We start from the raw sequence: 21,459 nt of genomic DNA on the forward strand, positions 1-21,459 counted from the left end.
GGGGCTGCAGTCTAAATTACTTGCATTGATCGGCGCAGTTTTCCAGCTTCTGACAAGCGTTTTTTTTTTTTCACTTGAATAGTTATTGTAGAAAATCTAATTGCTAGTTGGACACATTGATGGTGGGATTTGGCAGCTTGACGCAGGACTTTCAAATGAAATATACACTCAACAGCTTCTTTAATTAATACACCTGATTAAATCTAGAGTTGATGCAGAATTGTAGGCTGTACATCAGTGATGTGAATGTTTCGCGCCAACGTATCCTAAAGTTGCTTGTTGGGTGGAGATCTGGTAGCTGTGGAGACTAGTGGACCCATCAACATGTTGAAGAAACCACAAATCACTTTTCTTCCCCTTTAAACTTCAGCAAGTCACCTTGATCACGTCTTTGTGCCAAAAGACATTAAATAGCTGCGATGCTGAGGAGTTTTCTTGTATTTACAGGTTGAACAGCTGAGCCTCATAAAGCATCTCCACAGTGTGGACAGCGGTGAGCTGATCAATCACGGGACAAACTGGACCATCTCACTGAACAATGACTCCTGTAAGCGCTTCACGACGTTCTTCATCCACAGACCAACACAACGCGGCTTCATTCATCCACGATTTTATTTGTAAGTACAGATTGAACATTGATCACTTATATCAGCTTCTATTTCTTTCGCAATACACTTCTCTCTTTGTACGGAGCAGACTTGTAACCTTGACTAGGGCATACAGACCGTTCCCACTAAGTGGATGGATTGAGAATGAAAACTGAAAAGAGTAAAGAAACCTTGGAAAGTTTGCCAGACGTGTGAGGGGGGGAAAAAAAGAAAGAAAAAAAAAAAAGGACATTTTTAATCAGTAGGCTGTTGTTCTCACTAAACTTTAAGAGTGAATAAAACGTTTTGTCTCATAAAAACACTGAAGAAAGCAATAGAAATGTCACAGAAGCCATTTTCATAGTGTGTGACAGCTCAGCTCGCGATAGCGTGAGCTCAGGCACAGGTCAGCGTTATATGTCGCTCCCTCTTTGAAACAAATCACACTTTCCGGCTGCGTGGGTGCTTTTTCTTCAATTTATTTCTTCTCCACAGACACTGAACAGTAGTACATCGTCGTGAGCACAGTTGTTAGAATCATTGCTGGCTAAGACAGAGAAACACCGCGCTACAGTTTACATTATTGCATGAATTGATGCCATCATCTTACATGTGCAAATATACACGGAGGGACGGGGGATGGAGAGGAACATGTTAGACGGTTGGGTGGATGAGGCCAAAACCAATAACAACAAAAATAAGAGTAGATAAGAGAGGAGAGCTCATAAGGAGAGGAGGAGGGATCGTTACGTTACTGTGCAGTAGCTCGTCAAAAACGCTCACTCAGGCCGTCCCACCACTTCGTCTCCGTCTCCTTCAGGAGGTTCAGATGCTGATTGATAAGGTGGGAGAGCAGGGTGACGTCACCGCGGCGTCACTGCTCCGTGTTGATGCATAGATCACAAAGGTCTTCGAGAGGTAATGGAGCCAAAACGCTGGGAACGACGTTCGAATTCTGTGATCTAGTTAACGTGTATATAGTGGAAAGACTTCTCATTTTGGGCTCTTGGTGCTGAAAAGGTCCAGCTTCACTGTTTTTACAAGACTGTGACACTTTTCCTGTAAAACTGTACATGATATGCAACGACGATCCCTCATCATTGTACATACGATATGCGCTAGTGTCAATTTTCCATCGTTCTTATGTGTGCTTATCTCAGCAGGTGTGTTATTATTGTTTTGTGTGACTTGAAATAGCCTCGTGTACAAACAAATCTGGGCAGATTTATGCAAACGCGCATGCTTGAGAAATGTAAATCTGCTACTGGAGGTCTCCAGAGTCTCTTATTAGTCCGGCTAATTTCACGTCATTTGACAGAGAATTAATTCCTAAATTAATCAGCAAAGCCTCAGAAAATAACACCACATGCCTCCATTACAGCACCATGTAATCCCATTTACACCACCTAGCACACATTCAAAAAAAAACAAAAAAAAAACCCGTGCGCGCAGACCGTTTGCCGTGATCTGTGGCTGCCGCTGAAAACGACAGAGTGGAAATGCTCCTCTGACAACCGTCTGGAAATGGTTCAGAAGTCACCTTAAGACTCTGACTGTGCACCTGGAGAAATGGGAGAGCTGCATGGTTTCAGCAAGTCACCAGAAGATCCTCATTTCAACCCACAGCGATGATAAAAGACCGAGTAACAGAACCTGGAACGACTAGAATCTGGGAATTCTTACAAACAAAAGTAAACCATTTGCTATTACTGATACAGTAACAGTATTTCACTTTAGTGCAAGGTGAGATGCGTCTGTCATTTCTTTGTGTGTCCCGGTCAACTTTCTCTGTTTGTGCTTCTATTGTGAAAATACTCAACATTTGTGTGAAACAGATACAAAACAAAAGAGTGTGATCCCTTGTCCTTCACCTTGTGTGTGTGTTATTTTTTTCTTCCAGAAACTCGGATCAACGTTTGAACTCTTCCTGTGATCACACATTCCCAGAATGCACTGCGACAAATGTGCTGAAGAAAAAAAGTTGTTCCCGTGTGAAAGACAATGATTTGGTGATACATCCGCAAGCCAATTCCTTTCCGTCCACACTTTGCTGAATACTAATAGAACATTTAGAAAGTCAAAGATAAAAACTGGAATCTAGTCACTTTGAATATATTAGGCAACGTAAAGAGCAATGAAATGGAACATAGTTGTATTTAGTTACAGCCGCGTTAGTTTCACACATTAGCTCATTGTGCTACGTCACATTTTAAATGAGCGTCTCAGCAGTGGAATGTATCACAATTAAAAAAAAATAATGATCTCAGGTTATTCTATATTGAACAATATTGAAGCTGTTGCACAAGCTGGCAGGACGTTGTTAAAGGTACCATGTTTTGCCCGAGCTAATCACTAACACAGAGTAGTTACTTTAGGGAGAATTAAATGTAATTTGAATTATTTATGTTACGTTAGGCTGATCTTCACACCATCAGGTGTCTGCATTTGCTCCGTGTCTCCCCAGTGTAACCAAGCAGAATATGTACAAACTGGGGGAGGCGCAGAGAAGGAAGAATTATTATTTTCCTAAACCTTCCTCGCTTCATCGACATTCCGATCGTCCGCCTCCCGACCACCGCCACGCCCTGCCGCCGCCTTCCCGCTCTACTCCTCGATCTCCAGGATCAGGTCGTCTCCCTCCAGGGACGAGTCGGGCGTGACATGAATGGCCTTGATGGTACCGGCCAACGGGGAGTTGACCACGGTCTCCATCTTCATGGCCGAGAGGACGCACAGCGGCTGACCCTTCTCCACCTTGTGATTTCAGAGACACGAGTCAGGTGAGCACACCGCCGGACAAGAGACGTCGCTTCTGAGACATCAAACTCTTGAGATTTCTACATCAACATTAATATGACAGAAGCCATTTTATTTATGGAGAATCATAAAAATGTGTTACATACGTCCACAATGATATAAGACATCTTATAACAAAGATCATCTAGGATTGTCACTTTCAATTAAAAGTCATGAATCATTATGAATTAAAAGGTTAAAAACCTGCTTTAAAAATGGTATTTTTCAAGCTATATAATACAAAGGAAATTTCATCCATTTTTGCAAAACAAAATACTAAAATGTGTCGAGACTCAAACAATAATTCAAAATTTTATGAGATTTGTCTTTTTTTTCTTTCTTATTCTGAAAAAAAAAGAACTCTTGTGAACTAACTGATGTTCCTCTTTGCTGATCGCTCCAAAAAGATGTCGGATGTTTTCAGATGGAAGGTTGTTGGATGAGACAAAGTTTAAAGAGGAAAACTGAAGCGAAACTACTGTTTGAAATACACACAAAATAAATAAATAAAACAAAAACAGGCCTGTTAGAGTAATATGGTTTTTGGAGCCATAAATCAAAGATAAAACTGTCTGGCCACAGTAACAATCCACATCTTTTGTTGTGAGGAAAAGGTTTGGATTTTTCCTCGCTGAAATGCATCGTCTGTACATTTAGATTCAGAAGAAAGATAGATTAGAATGTGTGGAGACGAGTCTGAAACCTTTAAAAAGAAAAATAATTTTTGGAGCACAGGCACACTTAACATGTTGTCCTATAAAGAGGAAATTTATGATTATTCAAAAAAATGTTGACTCGGATTTAAATATCACTGCTTTTGACCTCTGACGGGTGGCCATCAATTATTTATATAAATTAGTTTTTTGAAGACTTAATCACATTTTACTTTCGTACGTCAAATTCTATCATTGTGAATTTGCAGAGCATGAATGCAAAGTGCATGAAAACATGATTTATTGGAGTTAATTCAGTCGGTCTTTTGTGATGAGTATTGTATATGACGATATTCCAAAAACATTTATAGATACATTTTGCGGTCATACTTCTCTGTTCTTGGTTCCATTGAAATGTGTTTGTCTTCTTTATGCTCATATACCAGTTTTGAGTATCTGTAGGGGTCTAATGGGATGCTTTTGCAGGTTTTGGATGGTTTCTCCAAAACTCCAGTCTCATGTCTAGACAGAGTCCTTGTACAGCTTCTGTGTTTACACAGCATTTAACATAAGATGTCATTTTCTGTTGAATATAATAAGCAAAGGTATCAAAAAAAGAAAGAAACCAAATCTTTGTATCAGTACTCAGGCGTAGAGGAACCTGTCAAAACAATACCCAGACAGCCACAGAGCTCTCCAGTGAGCAGCACACTGTGGGGCTTCACAGCTTTGTAGTTCAACACTGCGGATTTACTATGATGCTTTGTGATTCTTTACTTTTGGAGGTTTCGATTTTTTTTTAAAAACACTCCTTGGACTTCATTTAGTAAAGTGGAAAGTGGAAGTGTGAACGTTAAATGAGAAAACGTTGGGATTGGGAAGAGCATGACTATATAAACGTATACAAATAGGTTACTAATATACCGACCTTGGATCCGACCTCCACTTTGACCTCCAGGACTTTTCCAGGCATTGGTGCTCCCACCTGGCCCTTGATGGACTTCTGAGCTTTAGGGTGGAATTTCATTTCCTGGGTACAGGAACAAAGAAACTCTTCAAACGTCCATCAGTCATTCATCTCCGTCCGCCTGCCGACATTGACCCTCTCATCCATGCACCCGTCCACCCGTGCAATCATTCAACTGGCCATTGAAACGTCCACTCCCCGCTGACTCCCCATCTATGCTCGCTCGGCATTTTGTGTCGATGAATAAAACTCTTCAAACTGCTTCTTCTTTTCCCGCCGAGAACAGACCTGGACACTATTTTCCCCAAGCACCTTTCCTCCTCCCACCTATTTATAGATTACATTCAGACGTCTATCCTATAGCTCCAATTACAGCATTCACCACTAATCCACTTACAAATCCATACATTTGATACCTTCATCCCGCTCTCAGGGAATCCTTCAGTGGATTGACTGGCCTCACTACACATCAATCTCCTCTGTGTACCTTCATGGCGACCGTGTCTTTGACCAGCACAGATCTGAGCTGGCCGTTCAGCTCGAAGAACACCTCCCTCTGGCCGGCCTTGTTCAGGTCGCCCAGCGCCAGCGCCTTGATGTGGAGGATCTTCCCTCGCTCCAGCTCCACCTGAAATCAAACAGAGGAGGTGAAAACAGAAAATAAGAGAGAGTGTGAAGGAGGAAGAGAAGAGATTACAAGTGTGAGATGGAATTAACGCGCAGGTGCTCGGCTCACAGGTGTATAACCTGTGCATCATTTCTTCAATTTTGGATGTGATCACAGTATAATTTATACTTCATGTGGGACAGATTCCCTCAATCTGCTGCTAGATTTATAGCGGCTTTTTGATTTTACACCTCAGTCAGGATATTAGACAAAATGTTCATATTTATTTACATAAAACTCGGGAGCTAAATGTGTGAACTTCCTGTTTGTTTGACCCCAAAGAGGCCAAAAGGTGTAGAAACATTAACAAATCAACTATAATCCTTGATTATTGTCATCAGACGTTTTAAGGCTGAAGCGTCTCACTGGATTTGATACCAAAAAACCAAATAGCTGCAGCGTCGTACCACGATTGCCTTTTTAGGTTTGTTTTTTTGAACAATTCTACTAAATCAACAGCTAGATGACACATATTGAAGGTTTTATCTGGTTATATTTTGATGGAAAAGCTCATTTCAAAAACCTTTCAGCACAATGTATTCACCACAGGAGGCTAAATGCATCATGTATGAGTTTAGGAAAAAGAAAAAAAATGAGTGAGCCGAGTTGATTCTTTAAAAAATGAGTCAATCCATCAATTCATTATCGATGATGCTTCATCCAACGTCCTAACTGACCATGAGTGAAGGCTGGATACACCTGGTAAAGGTCACCGGTCCAACACGGGGGAAACAGAGGCACTGAGTGTGCTGTGTGTGTGTGTGTGTGTAAGGGGGGCTCAGGGCTCCACGGTGTTATTATTAGAGGCTTGTCTGCAGCGGCAGAGAACAGCTTCTTGGTTGCCGCTGTCACACTGAGGGAAATTCTTCTTTATCCAAAATGCTGTACAAGTGCAAGACTTGTTTCCAGGAGTTACTTTCTTCGTCTCGCCACAGTTGGATGAAGTCCTGTGAAGTGTTGCAGCGGATTCTGGTCAGCAGGTCTGATTTCTTAATGACATAAACCCCTTTGCGTTTCTTTCATGTGGCCAACAGGCTCCAGAATCTAAAAGGCATTCATATACATGAATGAATCAAAAACACCCACTTCAGGGACTGTGAGTCAAGTCATTTCACAATCACAGACAATGAGAACCATGAGTGCATTTCTTTCAGCCACTTCTACAACATACAAGGTTTAAGTTGTCTTTTCTGCACACAAGTATCACTGGTGAAATCCAAACAGGAGAAGTGGTATCGACACAATGACAGGCTGAGCGATGAAGAGACTGGCACACAGAGTCGGTCTGCAGGAGATGAAGCCATTGTCCCCGTCATTAGTACGACTGTAAACAGTTATTTGCCGTCTGTGAAAGTGCCTTTTAAGATAAAAACATTCTCCTGTCTCTGTGTGCTCACACCAGACGGCCCGTTTCTTCTCATATCAATTCCGGTCACTGCTGTGCTCCGTCTTGCCGGTCGTTCCCTCGACACTGGCCACTGTACTTCTTCATTTATCTCACGCCTCTTCTCAAATCTCCCGTCTCACCAGTCGGAAAGTTATTTTTTTCCCCCGTCTTCCCATTTGTCCAAGTCTTTCTCTCCGGCTTTCAATCTCTCTCTCCTTGTCAGGTCCCCCGTGTGTCACACCTTTCCATTTCCCATTGTTGTTTTGATTCCTATTTCTGGGGTGGCGACGACTCTCACGCCGTTAATAATTTCCCTCATCTGCCTCTTTCGGCTTCCCTTTTATCTGCCGTCGAGCTCTCTTCCCCTCCTCAGCTGTGTTTATCCACCTTTTCTTCCTCGACCCCTCTCCTCTCTCATCGCTTCTGCTATCTCAGCTGCAAAGTCTCCATTGATATTCCAAACTAAGTCTCAGTGCAAAGACGAAAATACACGCTGCTGCAGATATGTATTGATCTCAATTTTGTTCTGCCTCTCTGTTTCTCCGGGTGCTCCGACTCTCATCTATTTTCTTCACCCCGCATCTGGTAACAAACTCTTTTTTTTTTTCTTCTTTGTGCCTTTCTGCCTTCTCTCCGGTGCTCCATCTTCATCGCTCACCCGTTTCCCTCTGCACTGAACCTGCTCCAGCTTGTGCTGTTTTGTCGGGCCCTTGGCGACACTTTGCAAAAAAACAAAACTGCCTTCTCTCCCCCGACCGTGTGGCTTCGCCGCCACATCTGCTCACAACTGCTCCCATGAAAAATACAGCGCGTGCCCGTTTGAAGCGACGAACCCTGTGAAGATGAACCGTGTGCGTGCAGTCACAAACTAAAGAGACAACTCCAGTGTTCTGTCTGCATGATAAAACATCAACCTTTGATCGTATAATTCACTCAACAGATCGCAGCTTGCTCCCACATTAGTAGTTGAAATAAACCTCCGTGAATATTGAATCACTTTCCAGGTGAGATTAACTGAGGTTAATTTCTTATTTTACTTCCAATATATAATTTTCTTATTCCCTAAAGAAAATCACGTTGTATGAAACTATATCAGATTAAAATGGCAGTAAAAACTGAAATTTGTTGTCCAATCAGAGTCCATGTCAACAGCACAACGGAGCTGTGTGTGTGTGTGTGTGTGTGTGTGTGTGTGTGTGTGTGTGTAAATAAAGTCTTGTAACGCCGCCAGGCCTCACACACTGATCGTCAACCATTTCTCTTCTTTTCCCCATCAGACTCTGAACAAGAAGAAATTCTGCAGCTTCAAAAGAAACAACTAGTTCAGCTAACAAAGCCATCCTTGGCGCTGACAGTTGAAGTGGTGTGTGACCGCTGTGGACACTCATCATGTAAATAATACAAATCCAGTCAGACTGATGAAATAGTAAAGGCCGGTTCTGATCATTACTACTGCATGAGCACAGTTTAGATGACATCTTGTTTAGCCCCGCGCTCAGTAAAACGCACTGTTCTGCACGGCAACACGTCTGAGGAGGTGAAATCGCGTCACTTCCAGCTCTGTAGGGAGAAACACCAGACACTGCTCACAGGTACCAACAGATAAACGCCGCCTCGGGCGGCGGCAGGCTCTGCGCGCTCTGGCACAGTGACTGAGATGTGATCATTTCCTGTGTGAGCACACAACATACAAGACGGCTCATTTTGAGACGGTTTCTCTCACTTTGAGGCTTTGTAACCTCTCCCAGCTTACACACCTCAACAGTTCCTGAGCAGATGCTTCTTGGGAATGGCAAAGTTTATAGAGTATTTTATGGGTCAGAGTGGTTTGACACTCGGGCCCGTCTTGTTTCACTGCCGGTTTGCTAACTCCAGATGCCATTAAGCCGTTTTTGAGTCATTAGCTTTGGAGTTCATTCACCTTTCCCAACAGCATGCATGTTTTAATGGCTATGATAAATAATGACTTTGAATGTGTGTGTGTGTGGTAGAGCACTTGTAATTGGCTACATTTATGCATTAAATGTAGGTTGCGTCATATTTCTTGTCCAGTTAATGCTCATATGGTCAAGGTTGGGTGTTACATCAGCATTACACCACACAGTAATACACTGTCCTTGGGTTGTACATGACAATCTTGTGGTATAATAATAATATATAATTTCCTAGTTTAAAGGGTGCATTACAGCCGAGCGGCGTTGGTTTCTGCTCTGGACTTCACATTTTATTGTGCTTACTGTTATCATGAAGGCCCACTCTCGGATGACCGTCGTAAAATACAGTGCGCTTCAAAATGTACACATAGCCAATTTGGTGGGGCATTAAACATTCAGGCACAACAGGAATTTTATTTCATCGGCCAGTCACATTGCCAGTAAAACTCATTTCAGGCCAATAGCAATATTGAATTTTTAATCTCACATCAGGATATACTATTTCCTGTGTTACTGTGCATCCCCAGCTTTTATTCTTCCAGTCACTGCTTCCTTTTTACTGATAAGTATTGATCATTGTGCGAATGTGTTGTGAAATCAGTTGTAAAACTGAGGTTTTAGGCGTTTGAGAGAAAAGCGTGTACATTCCCTGGCACTCAAACCGACTCATGTCTCGCCCCGGTTAGGAAGCATAGTGTCATGTTCTGATCATAAAAAGCTGATAAAACCCTACTATTCACTCTCGGCCCCTTTTAAACTCCCACAGAGAAGCAAAAATCAGCCTTTGATGTAGGAAGACTTACCAGTTTGACATGAGATCTTTATTGACACTGACTGAAGTGAACATTTTTTCTTTTTTTTTCTTTTTACCCCGATAACATTTTAGGCCTTATCACCCAGCACATCAATTCAAGTCAGCACGATTAACTGAAGTGATATATTTGTGGAAAATTACTCCCAGCAAAGTGAGGGTGACAAGTCTTGTTTAAACATTTATCTGGGATACACTCAGTCGCAGTAAAAGCCAGAGCAAGCGGCTCATCATTGGGTGTTCAAAAGGAATAATAAAGAATACAGTTGAGTTTTGATTTTTCGGTTCCAGACGAGAGATTTGTAACTTAACCCTTTTGAAAACGCTGCAGAAATGAATCCAAAGTCAATAAAATTATATCAAATCGCAGCACAACCACCCAGGCCTCCTCTGTTATTGTTCCTAATTATCATATCTGTGATAGAATCCCTTGTGCATTATGCATGTTCACTATATCAGAGTTGCATCTGGGCCTTTCTCGTCTATACATCTCGATATTTCCCCCTCTCATCCATACATCTCATCTATACATGCTGCTGCCATATATTTGTTCAACGCCCTTCAGCACTGAACTCCTCTTGTCAGATTGAACTGCTTATCCATTCAGAGCCATCACATCGCTGACTGAGACAAGTTTGACTTTCTGCTTCACGTAGTGTCTCTGATATGGTTTTATTAATGGCGGTGTGGTCGGTGACAGCGTAATGAGATCACTGCTGAAGGCAGAGCTCCCGCTGTGTGTGTGGCTGCACGTTTGCTGCAAACATTTCTGGATCCATGTTGGTGGAAATCTACGTTTATAGCTCCATCAAACATGATTAATACCACACTGAGTCACGGGGAAGATATACGTGGGTCAAAGATTGTTTCGTATTTTTTTTTATTTTGCCTCCCGTTCGTACCGCGTGTGGGTGAATGTCAGCAACGGCTGTCACCCGTGCGTAGGTGTGTATTTGTGCCTGTGCGCACTTTAAAAGGCCATCAGATGCTGTTCCACAGTCATCAACTGGCGTTTTATTCTGGAGCTCTGAGGATAAGTGCCCAAGTTGCTTTTGTCCAACAAAAATTTATCAGAAGTTGGCTGAAAGAATCCACGTGAACAATATTCCAAACAGATCACTGGGGGGAAATAACAACCACTGCATTGGAGAAAAAAGAAAAAAGAAACTTGTCCAAGTTGCAGCGGTTGTGTTCACTCAAAGATAAATCCTTTAGTCATGCTGTTTATTCTTGGCTGGCAGATCAGAGTTTTGTATAGAATTTACAAGAGGCTTGACATAAAATGCTAAACAGTGGCAAATGATTACAGTGAAAGCCTTTCTATCTGTGTCCTACAACACGACAACTCCAGGCTTTAGGTCTGGTGCAGCACTCAAAAAGATTTGAAGCTTAAATCAGATCCAAACGTCCACAGAGTGCGTCAAACAGTAACCGCCAGACGCTCATGAGCAGATTAGGATGTATACTGTTGATAGTGTGGAAATCTGCGAAGCAGCACTGTCATCTTTAACTGGCGTCAGTTTGCATTACGGTTTTGTTGACTGCAGATCAGACAGACGGCGCTACAGGAGCAGACGTCACCATTTCTAACCCTGAGTTTTTTGATTTATATGCTGCGACCGTGGGTAAGAACAATTGATGCGTTACGACCATTACACATGAACAAACTGAAACTATCAAATGACTTTTCAAGTCTTTTTTTAAAGAAGTTGCTGATTTAGATGAAGATGTTTGGCTGCAAATTTGTGGAAGTAAAAGTAAAAACTCATGAGAAGAATGATAGTCACTGCATATTGTGTACTTTAAAAACATGTGGATTATTACATACGGTTCAAACTAAAAAAACCTTCCTGTGTGTATTGAAGTTTTTTTTTGTTTTTTTTTAAAGTAAATTATAATAATTTAGGAGAGCTTTTGTTTAACTTTTCATTCATGCAAAGTGAAAAGTAAAATACATTATAGATGTGTTTCTGTTCTGGGAGTTGAACTGTGAAATGCTCAGTGATGAAAGTAAATGTAGTGGATTGCTGTTAACTTTCAGAAAAGCTGTAAAATTATGGATTGTTATTGTTCTATAGTTCCTTCTTTAGTAAATGTCTCATATTTTAGACTATTTCATAGAATTTATAGGAGAGGTATAGCAGTTAACTCGGTTCAGCTTATATATGTTTGATCATTTAAAATGTACAGTCTTTTTGTTTGTGTTAATTCAACAAATGTTTTGAGCTGCAACCAAAAATTAACCAATCATTCGTTTATCACTTATAAACTCCAGCAAAGTATAAAAATGTTGAACTTCTGGCCCGTTGCCATATGACCACATATTTGTGAATTAAGGAAGTCAAATTTTCAAATCATTAAAGATTAAAATCAGAATGTCTTTGATGGGAGAACTTCCCGATGAGCTCGATCTCCTCCAAGCAGACTTGTTCTGTATTTCCAAAGCGGAGGGTCGATTCTGAGAAGTGTCTGAAAGCCACCGATGCACTTCTAAACATCAACGGTGGTCACAGCTGCCGTTTCTCACCACCAATCACTGTAGATGGAACCGGACTCATCACCCTGGAAACTGAGACGATAGATGACAAGCTCATTTCACTGTGTCTGTCCGTCTGCAGCTTTATGATGCTCATGATAAAAACCCACCAGGAGAGAAAGAAGGCAGCCGGCAATCAAGTTACCTTCGCACTGTCGTTCCTGGTTACTGCACAAGGGAACTATAAACCCCGGCGTGGACAAGAGTTCCGATTCAAATCAGTCAAACAGAAGAAGACCCTGCCACACGGCAGCACCAAAATAGACGCGTCTTATGAGTACCAGATAATTACCCAGACAAACTGACTCACAACACCACCTACACCATGTCTCTCTACATAAAGCAAGTCTTTTGATGCTGCTGCACATCTGAGGGATTCTCTACCTGTCATGAACGCAACAGTCTAAACCAGGAGCGTCACACAAACAGTCCTGCGCAGATGCATGAACTGCACTAATTATATATATTTCTGGTTATTATAAAGTACATGACAAGTACCTGTAAATTCTTTCCACTAAAACAAAGGGAGGGGAAAAAAACCCAGGAGTTTTTATGTTATTCTGCTTTCGTGCGTTTTTTTCTTTCTTTTTCATTTCACTGGTCCGGCTCTACTGAGATCACAAGGGGGCTGCATGTGGCCCCTGAACTAAAATGAGTTTGACATCCCGGTCCAAACATAAGTACCTCACATCACCACACAGCTTGCTTGTCAGAAATGGAAACAATCCAGCTCCCCTCACCACAAGGCTTTCTGTGTTTTAACATCTGCAGTGTCTCTTTGACAAATGTAGGCCGTTATTAACACTGGCTGTCAACATATAACACTAATGTGTCATTACCTGCAGTTTAAAATATTATTTCAATAATTCACAAGAAAATCTGAAATATCTAAATAGATTATGATGGCTTTTCATTATAATAAGAATATACAGCTACAAACAATGGAATGTGTGTGACATATCAGACAAGGCATAAAGCAGCAAACACATCTGGAACAATAAAATAGATCAGAAATGACAAAAAGTATCATCACTACTTCATCAAGTTATCAACACTTCCTGTGTTTATAATCCGTGGGCTTCTGTCTGGATGTTGCCAGTTGGTTGTGCGTCTTCATCTTCTATTCTTGTATCAAGTCAAGCACTTTATTCCAGCCTCCTCCAGGCTGCAAACTCATAAACCTCATATCGTTTCACTGATCTGGTTTTGGATGATCCTTTTCTGTACTGCTGCATCGCTCACTGACCACCCAGGTATCCACGTATGAAACCCCAGCAGCTGTGTGTGAAATTATCCAGTTGCATTAATGCGTTTGAAAGTGGTGCGTTGGGCTCTCCTGTCTGCCTTCTCCCATATCAGAATGAGTACATAAAGGAAGAAGCCTACAGTTAAGATTTCTTGTGTTTCCTCTTTGAATCTTGTCGCATCAGTGGACTCGATGGTGTTGCTATTCCACCAGCAATAGGTTTGTTCTCCCGCTGCATCACTGATATTGGATTAAGTGTCAGGTTTTATGTCTGCAGACATCAGAAACAGGAGTTTGTTCAAATGGCAAAGTTCGGTAACATTTAGCTTGTGACGTTTAGACTTTGCAAGGTCATCGCGGGGTTAAACTGCACCCTGCTGTGAGCTGGATTGTTTTAACAGACCTGTCTGAGACTTCACTTCTGAGGTGAAGGGAGCCTAAAACCTGACATGTTAAAAAGTCCTATGAGTGATAATACTTTCTAGTGAAGCAGCAGCATATCAAATGGAGGAAAAAAAAAGAATAAGAGCATTGAAGTTGGAAAAATAAAATGTTTTTATCGCAAATGCAAGTATTGAAGGTGAATCTTGGGTTTGCATCAGTTTTTGTTATGCAGTCTATTTTCATAATGGTGAGACACCATCTGGTATGTTGACTTTCTGTCTATCCTCTGTACATATGGATTTATTCCTCCATATTAAAATAATCTGTCGAGTGAGGAGTTAACACGCCGAACAGTTTTATAATGTTGGAGCAGCAGAGAGGTGAAGCTCCCCACGTCGATCGCAGTATAATATAAAAATCTATTTACCTTAGCATGTGCTGCAGCGGATATTACAGAACGAATAAGAAATGACGAGACACGATACAAAGAGAAGCGGTGATGTTTATTGAGTGATGTGTGGCAGAGTTGTGCTGACATTATAACTGATGCTGCTGCTGCAGAAAAATGAGTCTCACAGCGACTCTAGACAAGAAGAGATTAATGTAGACTCGGTTGGGTTTTGTCATCCACATTTTAATTTCACCGATGCACAAAAGTGCTCTTAACAGTGTGCGTTTCAAAACGAGGGACAAAATACGTGAGATGTATAAAAGCTGACTCATGCTTTTGCATCCATTCAGTTGGAACAAAGTCTTTCATAGTGTTGATTTAAAAAACAAAACAAAACAAAAAAACACACCTTGGAAAGTAATGAGGTACACAGCTTCCTATTTTAAAAGAAGGCTGAAGGTCCTGGGGGTTTTTTCAAATTCGAGATTCCATTTTATTTTCCAACAAAATTAAATTTTCAATGATTTTCGGTGTTTTGAACTAATGTCCTGTGAAAGAAAATCTAATCCTGCGATGAATTGAAAACATTCAATAAAAGACGTTGGGTTCAGATTTACAGGAGAGGTCATGTGTCCTATAAAGGCGGTTTAGGGGACAGATAAGCTTGAATAGTTGTATTCAGATCATAATCAGAGCATAGCTGTGAGGGTAATTACATAGCAGATATTTAGTTTAGAGGGCTGAAAAATATAGAATTGTCTTTATTTGACTTAGTAAGATTATGATCATTTGAAAGAAAATGTGACTTAAAGCATAGAGTTAAACTGGAGGTTTCATGTTCCATCTAGTATCCGTCTAAATCGGGAGACAAACATCAGACGAGCCTCAAAGGCCATGCTGTCAGGCTGAGGTGTTATAGGAACAGTTATAGGAGAAGTTTTTGGGACATTTCACTGGATTTTGCACCAGAGGTTTTCATTAAAATTGACTTCATGTTGAGATTGTACTTATTTTCTAGAGTAATTGCTTGGTTTTGTGAAAATATAGACGTTTTCATCACGTATACTCAAGCCACAACAAAGATGATTATGGCTCACTCAAGACGAAATTCAGCTGAACTAAAATGTCTTAGTCTAGAAGGTGAATGCAGCCGCTTCAGGTCCATTTCACCTGGTCAGCAATGTTACGAGATGTTAAAGAAAATAAATGTTGACAATAATATATGCCGACACATACCAAGGTAAATAAATTATTGTCGAAGGAAGAAAAGTGTTATAAAGGTTCTATATTATGACACATTAGGACTAATACGTCAGATAAGTCATTACTGAAGGCTGTTTGATTTGACTGATTTTCTCTCAGTAAGACAATAATTGTTTCTAACATCGCAGGATAATTGTTACTAACCTTCCTCAGTGCAGTCACTTTACACTGTCTTTCAGTAGCATATTACCGATGTTTATTGGACATTAATCTGGAAGAAATTACACTTCACTTTAATCTACCGTCCTCTCTGGTGTCATAAACTAACACAGTATAATCAGATACACTTTACTGTTGTCAGTTTGTTATGAATTTAACATTATGGATGATGAACGTGTAATACGTCATATCCACCACATATGATCCTTCAAGAACGTCAGTGTAATTTCTCATCTATATTTATGAACATGCATAACCTTTTTAAAGCATTGTAGGTCACAACGCCTCATTATGAAATAGACCTTCATGAATTGTTACCGAGCTCTCAAACACTAAAGCTAAAGTGTTGTAATGGCGACCAGCTTAATAAGAAGAAAGTGGTTGAATAAAACATATATCAGTGTATAGGTTAAGTACAGTATTGTGGATTTTATTCCACTGTAATTAAAGGGACAATGATTTTTTTTTTTAATCTTTGGTAGATATTTTAGATTGTTTGCCTCTTGGGAATACAGGTGGATTAGTCAGCTGATGGCCTTGAAAGTAGATTTTTATGTATTCAGTGGAAATATTTAACACACACAGCTTCTCTTTATGTTTACTTGCAATTAGAGGCGGTAGATTTCAGAACAATTATGTGAAACTTATGTACATTTGGCTGCTTGAGGAGCTTGGATAGTTGTTATTTAAGGAGCACATTTTAAAAATATTCAAAATATTTGTAATAACTTCACCATAACTAAACCTAATTTTGCACAGTGTGTAAAGTTCAATTCATGAAAATAAATACAATTTATGGTGTATTCATGAGGAACTAGGAAAAGGAAATGATTCCACTTCAGAATGGGAAAATGTACTCATTTTGTACCAGCATCCTCATCTTTTGTTTGTAAAAATAAGTAAGTATGCATTCTCACCTAGTTCAGAGTAACTTCATCCACAAATGTGCAATGCAAAATAGAACAACAAGCACCACCTAAGCCTCAGTTAATACGCCTGTTCGTGGTTTAATTCATTTACAGATTAACAACTTCAAAATATAATATTCAATAAAGTCTTCCAACACCAGACCTCATGTACCGGAGTCACTCCATATGTGGCTGTTTGCATTACTTCTACTTCGACTCCTCTGATTACAACAGCCCACGTGTCTCAACAACTTGAAGATTAAATTCCAACACAAGGTCACAGTCATGCCCTATAGTCCGACTGTCACAGCCATCATCACCTCCCGCCTCACCTCCTCGGTGCTTTGACCATCTGGTCACAGGTACGCCGCCTCAAGCTTTGCCGTATTGCACCACTCAGCATCGGCTGTATGAAAGAACTGTGTCTCTGCATGTGATCCAGATGATGGAGTAGTAATTGTACACTATGTATGGAAAACACTGTTATTGCCGCTGTCATTGTTTTTGTCACTCTTCAGCGACTCCAAGTGAAGGGAAGATGTACAGTGGACAAGTCAGAGTCCATCACAGGACAAATACAGAGATCAAACCTTGCGCATTCACATCGACCTGCAATGTAAGGTCAGCAATATTTAGGGTCTAGCACATTTCTGGAATTTAGGAGGAAACCAGGGAAGCTGGAGAAAACCAGAGGACGCTCAGACAGAAACTGGAACTGCAACTACAACTGGAAACGTTCTTGTTTGAGTCGACGACGCCACACCCGGTAGCTGAAGTTCTCTTCTACTGTATGAAACTCCTTCTCTTCTTTGAAATTGTGTCCTTGATCCTTCGACACAATCCGGCATCACAAACAACCATGTCTTTAATTGTAGAGAAAGTGATTCTACCACAGTCCTTTACAAACCAAACTTTGTTTTGAACGTTGTACTGAGGACTCTTTCATTATATGATGACACACCCAGTGACAGACTCTTCCAACGTCTCCTTCAGCCGAGAAACAAACTTTCCCTTTGATCGGACGTCTGATTCTGCAATCTGTTTTGATGGTGACCCTCTGTAGTTCCAACAATCTCTTTGGAATTCAGTCTTCAATCTGGATTTGAACACTCACTTTAGTCTGAGTTTTGCTCATCAAAGTTTCTCACTTGCTGTCATTCCCTTCAAACGTTTGCGCCGCATTTTCCTTGCAGAAAAACACCATCTTCAAACTCAGCCTGCTACTCTGAGGGGAACTCTCGGTCGGCACGGCAGGAATCTTGAAATGTTCCCGCTTACTGTATTTTCGCGGATGTTGCTGTTCTGTCAACATAATATTACAGGAGCACGGAAAAAAGTGGAAACTGCCTCGCAGCATAGAATCTACATTCAATACCCTCGATGGATGTTTTAGTTTTGGGATTTTGGGGCTTTGCAGTGGAGTGACAGCGAGTTAATACATCCTCTCACCAGGAGCCTGCTCTCGTCCTGCTCCTCGCTAATTTATTTGTGTACGGAGCAATTCAACTAACTTATGTTGCTCCTTTCTCGGACCGCATGTTCAGCTTCCTCCCCGCTGGAGAATATACCGACGATATAATCTTTACAAGTCAGTAACAGTGATATTTTAGCCTGAGATATTGGCCCTTGGTGCCTCCCTCCAGCCCACGCTCAAACCTCTCACAGCTCAATTAATCTGGTATTTCTGTGCAGGAAGGCTGATCGGATGGCCTCGGGGGTCAGAAGCTCCATTTGTTGTTCCCCTGATAAAATGTTAATATCTTTATTCACCCCAGTGTGTTATCAGCACTTCACCACGAGGTCACGATGAACTGCGTCAAACCTTGACCGTCTGCAGGGACGGGAAAATCACTTCCTACTGATAACGTCGTTTCTTTTATTGAACCGTCATTCCAACAGAATCGAAGAATAACTTGGATCATTAAAGGAATTGGTATAAGGGACAGAATGAGTTTTCACAGCGGTGCTGGCTGTGATAACAAATACACTTGAATAAACCAGTTTAATGGATCATTCACTTATTGCTGGGAAAAAACCCCACTAAAGCAATAAGAACCTCCTCTCACTGGGTTCACAACTGGGAATTTCTCAGTAATCAAATTTAGGATGGCAGCTTTTTACACGATTCAAGTTCGATCTGCCTTATAAGGGTTTAATTTGTAACTTTCCTCCAGCGACCCTGTTTCCATTTGTTTCCAAATCTATTTTCAGTCAAACTAAACCTTCTGCTCACCTCTCAGCAGAAGACATATGAATATTTGTACTTAATTACTCTACTAAAGTACATATTTCAGGTATCAGTACTTCACTTTTTATTTTTATCCAAGATTTGAACACAGATGTCAGTAATTTCTTATCCATACTGAAGCTATAGAACTGTAGGAATTCAAAAGAGATAATTACATCAATACTGTTTGAATATTTCTGCTTCAGTCTGTGTTTTGTATGAAGTCCATTGAAACCGTTACTTGTCTTTTCTATTTCGATATTTCAAAAGTATAACAGCAGATGTTTGTGTCATACTAATAGGTAAAGCCACTGCAATATACTATTATAATACTAATAGCTTAGAGTTTGTACTTATATACATAAAATGCTAATTTCTCCCAGGCAGGCTATGAATTGTTATTTCTGCGGCTGTACTGAAAAGCCTGGCGGCCCGCTGGGCTAAATTTGATCCCCTGCCGGGCCTGAACATGAGGGAATTTTCTTTTTTAGACATGAATCAGAGTTGGTTTCTCAGCAGGAGTGTTTCTGAGTGGGGAGAACCTGTTATAAACATGAACGGTGTGGTCATGAACTGCGTTCCGCTGCTGCGGGCGTTGCTTCTTTTGGGACACCCATGACTTCCCAATTGTGTGCTACAGAGAGGCGAGTGAAACCTCTTAAGGGTGATAGTCAGCTTTCACTGACTACAGGGTGCTTGTCAATGATTACGTTTCCAAGCGTTCAATAGAGCGGCCTTCGCCTTCAGCGCAGCAATTGGCCTGCAAGTATTGCCGATAACATTATCGCTTAAGCGGAGAGAAGGTTGTAAGAAACAATGAAGTGAACAATTCTTAGAATCTCTGCTTCACACGCTCGGGCTTGCTGATTTAAGATGCATAAATCTGCTTTACATTTGAGTGATATTTAGTGTTTTGGATGGTGTGTGTACCTCAAACTCTTCTGCAATCTTGGGTCCATCCAGGAACAGCCTGGTGCTGAGACAGTCCACTGGGCCAAAGTTGGCTGGGGAAAGAGAGAGAAATCTCTACCATGTCAATAGAAACTCCAGATTTCTAAATGTGTATTATATATTGTATACGTCTGTGTGTGTGTTTTCTTTCTCATATTCCATCATCAGAGTGTGGACAAAGGTGTGGAAGTCAGGGGACGCGTCTGGAGAACTGGTTTAGGCCAACACTTTAAATCAGGAAGGTAATTAGAAAAGACTGAGTGTTGGGATTACGTTCAAGCTTGTGTACGGTCTTAAGCTGAAGTAGTGAGGGAACGACTGTACTCTAATTAAACCTCCTCACAAAGGGGCACTACCAGTCTGAAGCCAACAATGCTCTGCTCCTCAAGGCAACTATTAAACTCGGGTTAATCCAGGCAGCTGGATATTGCTGCGGCTGCTTCAAACAAGTTCCAGACAGACTTGATTCTGCTTTATTCTTCATGAATAAATCTCCAGCATCACTTCTTTATTTGTGCTGAATTCTCCCTCTAGTGCCCTGAGCTGCCAAACACAACAATTCAAAACATTTCTAACAAATGGTTCACTTTCATAATCAGTACTCTTAACGCGAGTTTGGTTAATTTCAAACCTCAGTGATAATACAGAGGAGGGTGATAAGATGTGTGAGACCAAATAACTTTAACACGGGCTTGTAATATAGAAGAAATTGAATGTGATTGAATACACTGAAGTATTTAAACTCTAGAACAGAACATGCATTTGTTTCCTGCTCTTAAACAATTGTCATCATCACAACACAGCGACTCACAGGTAAATTCTTTGAACTCCTGGAAAACTTTGGGGTACATGGCGGCTGACATGACATCCTCGGGGGTGATCTCTTCGCCATGGGCAGCACGTAAGCCCTCTTCTAGGGCCTTGAAGTCCATCGGTGGCAGAGAGGCGCCAGGACGACCTTCAATTCGGTTCAGGGACTTGAGCACCTGAGATTGGAGGTTGAAAGAATAAAAAAAAAAAAGAGGATGTGAGGAAAGAGAGGGAACCGAACGAAAACAAGTTAAAAGGCAAACAGGCAGTCAACAGAGGGGAGACAAACTGTTTACTAAAAGTTTTTTGTTTTTTTTAAATCCAAAGTCATAGAGTCTTTCTGAATTTTTCTTCCCGCTCCAAACATTCCCGTGGGAATTTGAAGCAAGAAGGACGAACAAAGAGGTGATAAACCTTCCCATTGAACTCCAGTCACACATGTGGATGAAAGCAAAGATGTGTTAGATTGTTGACAGATTGTGAGTGAGTGAAAAAGCGAGACCCAAAATATGAAGAGGTGTTTTGATGCACAGAGAATGAGGCAAAGTGAGACCCCCTCCCCCCACCTGCATGTTCTATGAAAGGTATTTTTATATATTCCGTAACAAGCTCTGCATTGCCTCACTGTGACACAACTACGCCTGGTTGCAGAGGCCTTTCCCACGGTTGATTTACTCTCTTGCAGGTTTAGGTTTGCACTGTTCACAAACCTGTTTCACTGTGCACAGAAACATTAGTTGAGTGTCGTAGTAAATGTCTTGCTGGCCAGGTCAGAAGTCAGA

The 21,459-nt window shown here is 41.1% G+C and overlaps 1 protein-coding gene across 2 annotated transcripts in view; it reads right to left on the reverse strand.

The window, feature by feature from the left end:
• Nucleotides 1–596: 596 nt before the first annotated feature.
• The window catches only part of pcxb (pyruvate carboxylase b), a 312,252-nt gene continuing 291,389 nt past the window's right edge, over nt 597–21,459 (reverse strand). For both annotated transcript variants that reach the window (XM_080486361.1, XM_080486362.1), the window contains exons 23-27: nt 20,679–20,853; nt 19,847–19,920; nt 5,491–5,631; nt 4,965–5,066; nt 597–3,341 (exon numbers count right to left, since the gene is read on the reverse strand). In XM_080486361.1, coding sequence (XP_080342487.1) covers nt 3,192–3,341; nt 4,965–5,066; nt 5,491–5,631; nt 19,847–19,920; nt 20,679–20,853 — 642 coding nt within the window. In that variant the 3' untranslated portion in view covers nt 597–3,191. The remainder of the gene's footprint in view (nt 3,342–4,964; nt 5,067–5,490; nt 5,632–19,846; nt 19,921–20,678; nt 20,854–21,459) is intronic.

The sequence above is a fragment of the Lipophrys pholis genome, assembly GCF_963383615.2.
Source record: "Lipophrys pholis genome assembly, chromosome: 18".
NCBI classification, from domain to species: Eukaryota; Metazoa; Chordata; class Actinopteri; order Blenniiformes; family Blenniidae; genus Lipophrys; species Lipophrys pholis.